Raw genomic sequence first — 8143 nt, forward strand, 5'->3', positions numbered from 1 at the left:
GAGAAAAAGCAAGCAGAAAAAGCCAAAGCTCTTAAAACCAAGAGGCAAGAGCAAAAAGCCAGTAACCCTTAAAACCAAAAGGCAAGGGTAAATAAAAAGGATCCAAGGCTTTGAGCATCAGTGGATAGGAGGGCCTAAAGGAATAAAATCCTGGCCTAAGCGGCTAAACCAAGCTGTCCCTAACCATGTGCTTGTGGCGTGAAGGTGTCAAGTGAAAACTTGAGACTGAGCGGTTAAAGTCAAGATCCAAAGCAAAAACAGAGTGTGCTTAAGAACCTTAGACACCTCTAATTAGGGACTTTGGCAAAGCTGAGTCACAATCTGAAAAGGTTCACCCAATTATGTGTCTGTGGCATTTATGTATCCGGTGGTAATACTTGAAAACAAAGTACTTAGGGCCACGGCCAAGACTCATAAAGTAGCTGTGTTCAAGAATCAACATACTGAACTAGGAGAATCAATAACACTATCTGAACTCTGAGTTCCTATAGATGCCAATCATTCTGAACTTCAATGGATAAGGTGATATGCCAAAACTATTCAAGAGGTAAAAAGCTATAAGTCCCGCTCATCTGATTGGAGCTATGTTTCATTGATATTTTGGAATTTATAGTATATTCTCTTCTTTTTATCCTATTTGATTTTCAGTTGCTTGGGGACAAGCAACAATTTAAGTTTGGTGTTGTGATGAGCGGATAATTTATACGCTTTTTGGCATTGTTTTTAGTATGTTTTTAGTAGGATCTAGCTAATTTTAGGGATGTTTTTATTAGTTTTTTATGCTAAATTCACATTTCTGGACTTTACTATGAGTTTGTGTGTTTTTCTGTGATTTCAGGTATTTTCTGGCTGAAATTGAGGGACTTGAGCAAAAATCAGATTCAGAGGTTGAAGAAGGACTGCTGATGCTGTTGGATTCTGACCTCCCTACACTCAAAGTGGATTTTCTGGAGCTACAGAACTCCAAATGGTGCGCTCTCAATGGCGTTGGAAAGTAGACTATCATGGCTTTCCAGTAATAGGGCGTTTAGATGATGCAAAAAGGGCGTTAAACGCCAGTTCTACGCTGCAGTCTGGAGTTAAACGCTAGAAACACGTCACGAACCAGAGTTGAACGCCAAAAACACGTTACAACTTGGTGTTCAACTCCAAAAGAAGCCTCTGCAAGTGTAAACTTCAAGCTCAGCCCAAGCACACACCAAGTGGGTCCCGGAAGTGAATTTCTACATCAATTACTTACTTCTGTAAACCCTAGTAGCTAGTCTAGTATAAATAGGACTTTTTACTATTGTATTTATATCTTTGGATTATCTTTTGATCTATTGATCACGTTTGGGGGCTGGCCATTCGACCATGCCTGAACCTTCATTATTTATTGATGCCAGGGCATCTTGGCTAGTTTTACTAGCTACTTTTTGTATGCTTTAGGTTGGTTTCATGCATTTTTCTAGGAAATAAGCAAGTATTTGGATGAAAATGCATTCACACCATGATTCAAGCAAACATTGTGAATTTTGAATGATTTCATGAGAATTATGCATGAATTGAATGATAAAATGGATGATGCATGATCCCATGATTAAGAGCAAGACTTTGATGCACTTTGTTTGATTGATTTCAGGTAACAAGAAGCAGAGAAGAGCCACGTTAGTGGCTACGTTAGTTACACTAACGTGGGCACTACCGTGGAAGGAAGGAAAGTTGGAACGTTAGTGGGAACATTAATGGCATCAAATTTGAAGAAGGAGCAGCGTTAATGGCAAAAGTGAGTGCTAATAACGCTAGCGAAGGTGCAAGAAGACCCACGTTAGTCTCCACGTTAGTTACATTAACGTGGGAACTAACGTTGAAGGAAAGGGAAATGCCAACGTTAGTGGAAAAAGTGAGTGCCACTAATATTTACGAAGCAAAAAGACCCACGTTAGCTTCCACGTTAACTACATTAATGTGGGAACTAACGTGGAAGGAAAGGGAGATGCCAAAGTTAGTGGAAAAGGTGAACACCACTAACGTTTGCGAAGCCAAAAACACCCACGTTAGCTTCCACGTTAGTTACATTAACGTGGGAACTAACGTGGAAGGAAAAGGAAACTCTAAAGTTAGTGGAAAAGGTGAACGCCACTAACATTTGCGAAGAAAAGGAAGACCCACGTTAATGGCCACGTTAGTTACACTAACGTGGACATTAACGTGGGCAAAATTCTCACCCAGCAGCCTGACCATGCCTTCTTCAAACAAGAATAACTTGAGCCACAAAGCTCCAAATGAGGTGATTCCAGTGGCATTGGAAAGTAGGATTCTAGAGCTTTCCATGAATATATGGCACTACATGGTTGATGATGGATATTTTTGCGGAAAAACGAATTTCTCCAAAACACCCAAAACTAACCGACAAGTGCACCGGGTCGCATCAAGTAATAAAACTCACGGGAGTGAGGTCGATCCCACAGGGATTGATGGATCAAGCAACTTTAGTGGGTGATTAGTTTAGTCAAGCTAACATTGAGTGATTTGAGTGACAATTGAAGCCAACAAAATGTAAACTTGCAGGAATTATAAAGTGCAGAAAGTAAAATTGCAAGTAACTTAAAGAGCAAGAAAGTAAAATAGCTGAAACTTGAATTGCAAGAAATATAAATTGTATGAAAGTAAAGGAGACTGGGTGCAGGGAAATTAAATGAAAGCAGTAAATCAAAGCTTAGAACAATTGCAAGGAAATTAAAATTGCATGAAAAGTAAATTCAGATCACAGTGGCTCAAATGTAAAATGCAGAGGAACACACGTGCAGGAAAGTAAATGAGATTTGCAGCAGGCTTAATGTAAATTGAATTGAGGAACCGAAAACCGAACAGTGCAGCTCAATTGCAATAACTAAAGGAAAGTTGAAGATCTCAGGGGTTGGATGAGACTAGAGACCAAGTCTAGATCTCAAAGATCTCAATGATCCAACAGTAAACAATTTGCAGAAGAAATAGAGATGAAAGCAGTAAACAGAGGGTTGATTCAAATCCTTAATTCACTGAAATTTTGTAGAAGAAGAACAAGAGAAATCTCAAAGTGAGAATGAAACAGAATTCCTTCAATTCTCAACCCAAGATTCAAAAAAAACTAAAGAGAGAGAGTTCTGTATTCCTAATGCTCCCTAGTGGAGCTCCCTCCTCTATAAAATGAAGCAGATACCTATTTATAGGCGTTTTTACAAAATGAAAATGAAATTCAAAACAAATTACAATTAAAATAAAATTTCTATTCTAACTATCTCTTGTGCCTTTGAGTTATGTTGATGGGCTTTGCTTGCTTTGGATTTGAGCAAGAGTGGATCCGGATGGCCTTGGTTCAATTGGTTTGGAGTCATGGTTCAAGGTTGCTTGGTTCAAGTTGGTTTGGTGTGTGGGACACCTCCCAGGGCACGGCTCAGTTGTCAAGGAGAGCGCAGCACTCCCCCTTGGTCTTGCCAAATTGGTTGCGTGCCAAGCCTTGTGAGGAAGCCTTCATAGCGCTCGGTGAATGGGGAGAGCGTAGCGCTCCTTGTTGTGGAATGAGGTCCCCAGCTTCGAGCCTTGAGGGGAGCAATTCAACTTCAATTTGAAGAATAACCAAAGTTAGCGCTCCTCTTGGTTCCACCATGTGCACGGTTCGAGGCTTGGGGATTTCATCACTTGGTGAAGCTCCTTGTTTTTCTTTGGGGAGGAGCCCGAAAAGGTTAACTAAGTTAACCGAGCGCTATGTTTGTTGCTTTGTTTCCTTGGCCCAGGCCTTGCTCATAGCGCTCAGTTGACAAAGACAACGCAGCGCCCATATTGTTTGAGTGGGACTCCTTATTCGAGCTTTGGCGAATGCAAATAGTCCAATAATTTGTGATGAGTAGCGCTCGGTTGACAAAGCCAGCGCAGCACCCTTGCTTCCTTGTTTTCATTGCATTCATTGGTTAATAATTCATGATGCCACTTAACGTAGGACTTGATTCATTGCAAATGGACATTGGTAATCAAAGTTTTCATGCATGCTTTTATTAATGCCTTGGCAAAGAATTGATTTTAATAATGTTATATGCTTGCTTTCATGAACTTTATTAATAATGCCCATTAATGTAACGTTCATTTATTCCATTGGCATCAGTAATTAAGTTTCTTGCATGTGTAAGCATTAATAATCATATGCCTGCTTTATTAATTCATGCATGCATAAAGCATTAATAATTAAATGCATGCATGCTTTTGCTATTGATTCATGATAATGCATGCATAAACATTAATGCATGATAATAAGGCCAAGGCTTCATGGTCATGGGCCATGCTTTTAAAAGCGTGGCCTAAAGTTCCAAAGCGTACTCCACTTCAAAGTGTGCCCTAAAATTCTTTTTTTCTCCTTTTTAGCTTATTTTGTGCTCTTTTGCTTCTTTTTCTTCTTATTTCCTACAAAATTTATAAAATCAAAAGATCAAGGAAATATACCTTTTGAGAACAAAAGAATGCAATATTTAAGTACTAATCATCAGTTTCTTGTATGAAAAAGAATAGAAAAATATGACATGATGACATGTCATTAGGAACCATTTCTCCCTTCTCAACATCTATAATTGCCCTAGCAGTGGCCAAGAAAGGTCTTCCAAGGATGATTGAGTTGTTCCCTTCCTCATCCATATCCAGGATCACAAATCAGCTGAGAAAATGAACTTCCTATCTTTTACCAGTAAGTTCTCCACCACTCTATTTGGTATTTTGAGGGATCTGTCAGCAAGTTGTAGTGACATCCTTGTAGGCTTGACCTCTTCTATCATCAATTTCTTCATCATGGAAAGAAGCATCAAATTAATACTTACTCCCAGGTCATAAAGTGCTTTGTCAATAGCCATGTTCCCAATAGTGCCTGGGATAAGGAAGCTTCCTGGATCTTTGAGTTTTGGTGGATGTCCCTTTTGAATGATTGCACTAGACTCTTGGTTAAGAACCACAGTTTCTTTCTCAAGCCAGCTTTTCTTCTTGGTAATTAATTTCTTAAGAAACTTTTCATATAATGGCATTTGCTCCAAAGCTTCAGCCAATGGAATATTAATCTCCAGTTTCCTAAAGATTTCCAAGAATTTAGGGAACTGTTGATTCCTCAATTCCTTGTACAGCCTCTATGGGTAAGAGAGTTTGGGTGCATAAGGCTTCACTTCTCCCTTTTTTTTCTCTTGTGGTTGCTCTTCTATGACTTGCTTTCCCTTCTTTGAAGCTTGTGATCCCTCCTCTTTCTTGGAACTCTCTTGATCATTCTTGTCCTCTTCTGCTTGTTTCTTGTTAGTACCTTTGTCATTCCCCATAATCTTTCCATTCCTTAGCTGCACAGCTTTACATTCCTCCCTTGGATTAGAGATTATATCACTTGGAAAAACATTAGTTGGCCATTCAGCTTGTCTGGCCAATTGCCCCATATGTCTTTCAAGATTCCTCATCATGGCCTCTTGTCTCTCTTGTCCTTTGGCAATAGTTTGTGTGGTTTGGGTAAGGGCTTGTAAGGTTGCTTCAATATTTGAAATCCTGGTTTCCTGATGGTCAATGGGGGGTATAGGAATTATAAAGTGCAGAAAGTAAAATTGCAAGTAACTTAAAGAGCAAGAAAGTAAAATAGCTGAAACTTAAATTGCAAGAAATATAAATTGCATGAAAGTAAAGGGGACTGGGTGCAGGGAAATTAAATGAAAGCAGTAAATCAAAGCTTAGAAAAGTTGCAATGAAATTAAAATTGCATGAAAAGTAAATTCAGATCACAGTGGCTCAAATGTAAAATGCAGAGGAACACACGTGCAGGAAAGTAAATGAGATTTGCAGCAGGCTTAATGTAAATTGAATTGAGGAACCGAACAGAAAATGAAATGCAGCTCAATTGCAAAATCTAAATGAGAGGTTGAAGATCTCGGGAAATCAATAAGACTAGAAAACAAGTCTAGATCTCAATTCCTTCCTTGATCTGCTAGCAAACAAGATGCAGGAAAATTAAAGATGAAGGCGATGAAACGAACTTTGATTCAAATCACAATTCACTTGAAAGTTTGCAGAAGAATAAAACAGAGAGAATTCTCAAGGTGAGATTGAAACAGAATTTCTTCAATTCTCAACCCAAGATTCAAAACAAAAAGAAAAACTAAAGAGAGAGAGTTCTGTATTCCTAATGCTCCCTAGTGGAGCTCGCCCCCCCAAATAAAATGAAACAGATACCTATTTATAGGCATTTTTACAAAAATGAAATTCAAAACAAATTACAATTAAAATGAAATTTCTATTCTAACTATCTCTTGTGCCTTTGAGTGGTGTCAATTGGGCCCTTGCTCTTGATGGAATTGGGTTGATAGAGGCCTTGGTTGATTGCTCTTGGAGTTGGACAGAGAACCAATGTAAACCGGGTTGTGAATCTTAAAAGCTTGAGTAAAAGTTTGAGTAAAAGTTTTAGGCAAACTTTTACTCAAACGTTTTACACCAGCTGCCCCATTCTTGCTGCTACCAACGTTTGAGCTAAAGTTTGGGGTCAAACTTTTGCTCAAACGTTGGCCCCCTTATGCACACTCATGGCGCTAGTTTGTCCTCTTGTCAACGATGTCAATTTTTTGCCCACTATAGACTATTATATATGGTTGGAAAGCTCTGAATGTCAGCTTTCTAACCCAATTGGAATCACCTCAAGTGAACATCTACAACTCAAGTTATGCTCCTTTGAAGAGGACAGGGTCGCTGGCTTTGGTGCCCAACGTTTGAGGTAAAGTTTGCCTCAAACGTGGTCGAAAACGCCAGTTTTGGAGGCTCAAACGTATTGTCCACCCCATATTATTATTTATTGTTGGAAATCCCTGGATGTCTACTTTCCAATGCCGTTGGGAGCACATCATTTGGAGCTCTACAGCTCGAGTTATACTCCGTCGAAGGTGCAGAGGTCAGTTGGCCTCACTGCAGGTTGCCACCATGTTCGTTTATGCTCATTACGGGGAAGTTTTCTCCCTCAATTTTAGTGTCCACCATGTAGTGCCATATATGCTTGGAAAGCTCTCGATTCCTACTTTCCATTGCTTTATTGAAAACAAATGAAAAAGCATAGAAAAAACATGACATGGTGACATGTCATCACAACACCAAACTTAAACCTTGCTTGTCCCCAAGCAAGAAAAGAATCATGCAATAAAGATTGACAATCCAAGGCAAGAAGAATAGCAACTCAATGTTCGTGTAAGCTAGTTTTCTAAGCATGCTACAATCACAAAAGAAATGTAAATGATTGATGCTTCCATCTAGCTCAATTTATGAAATATTTTTCTTATATTTCTTCCTTGAAACAAGCTATTGATTTTCTTATTAGCTTCTCCTTTTGGGTGCTTTGCCCCATGAGTTGATAACAAAGCTACGACTTCTAAATGCTTTGTTTTCAAGTATTACCACTTGATACATAAGCACCACAAGCATTTGATTAGAGGACTTCATTAAGCTCATTTTTCTTTTCTTTTCTTGACTCTCTAATCATTGATGCTCAGAGCCTTGAGCTTTGAGGGAGTGCTTTTGCACTTTGAGCCTAACCTTGACTTCTAAGTATTTTGTTTTCAAGCATTTGGCTTGATACATAAACACCACAAGTACTTAACAAATGAATTGCCATTGGTACTCAGAGCCTTCAGCTTTCTCATTCTTTCCCTTTTTCTTTTCTTGCTTTATTTTGCATTTGCTTCTTCAAGGTTTTCATGATTTTAAAAGATTTCACAAAATGTTCTAGATGAAAAATTCAATTAAATAAAATCCAATGCAATTGAGCAACAATTAATCATACTAGCTTTCCAATACTTGTATGCACATGCTAAACTCTTCTTTAGTTCCTTGTTTGTTTATGATCATGATGCTTTACTGCTTTTGAATTCACAAAACTCAAGTTGGTAATTACAATGGCACAGCACCATGTTGCAATTTAGAAATCAAACTATGCCTTTTCATACACACATGCATATAGAGAAGGTAAAAACAATCATGCAGTTTATAGTGCTTGAAACAAATGAGAGGAAAATGAACTTTACAACCTTGTAGCTCATCTTCTCTATTGTTTTCATTTTCCTCTCATTCTCCTCCTTCCCATACCAAACTCAGAATGCTTGCTCATCCTCAAGCAACTATTAGAACCGTGGCT

General features: G+C 38.6%; 1 protein-coding gene across 1 annotated transcript in view; it reads right to left on the reverse strand.

Annotated features, from left to right (window-relative positions):
* The window catches only part of LOC107620732, a 26643-nt gene continuing 23152 nt past the window's right edge, over positions 4653–8143 (reverse strand). The window contains exons 2-3 of the mRNA XM_016322858.1: positions 5203–5531; positions 4653–5067 (exon numbers count right to left, since the gene is read on the reverse strand). Of these exons, the coding sequence (XP_016178344.1) occupies positions 4653–5067; positions 5203–5531 (744 nt within the window). The remainder of the gene's footprint in view (positions 5068–5202; positions 5532–8143) is intronic.

The sequence above is a fragment of the Arachis ipaensis genome, chromosome B10, assembly GCF_000816755.2.
Source record: "Arachis ipaensis cultivar K30076 chromosome B10, Araip1.1, whole genome shotgun sequence".
In the NCBI taxonomy this organism is placed as follows: Eukaryota; Viridiplantae; Streptophyta; class Magnoliopsida; order Fabales; family Fabaceae; genus Arachis; species Arachis ipaensis.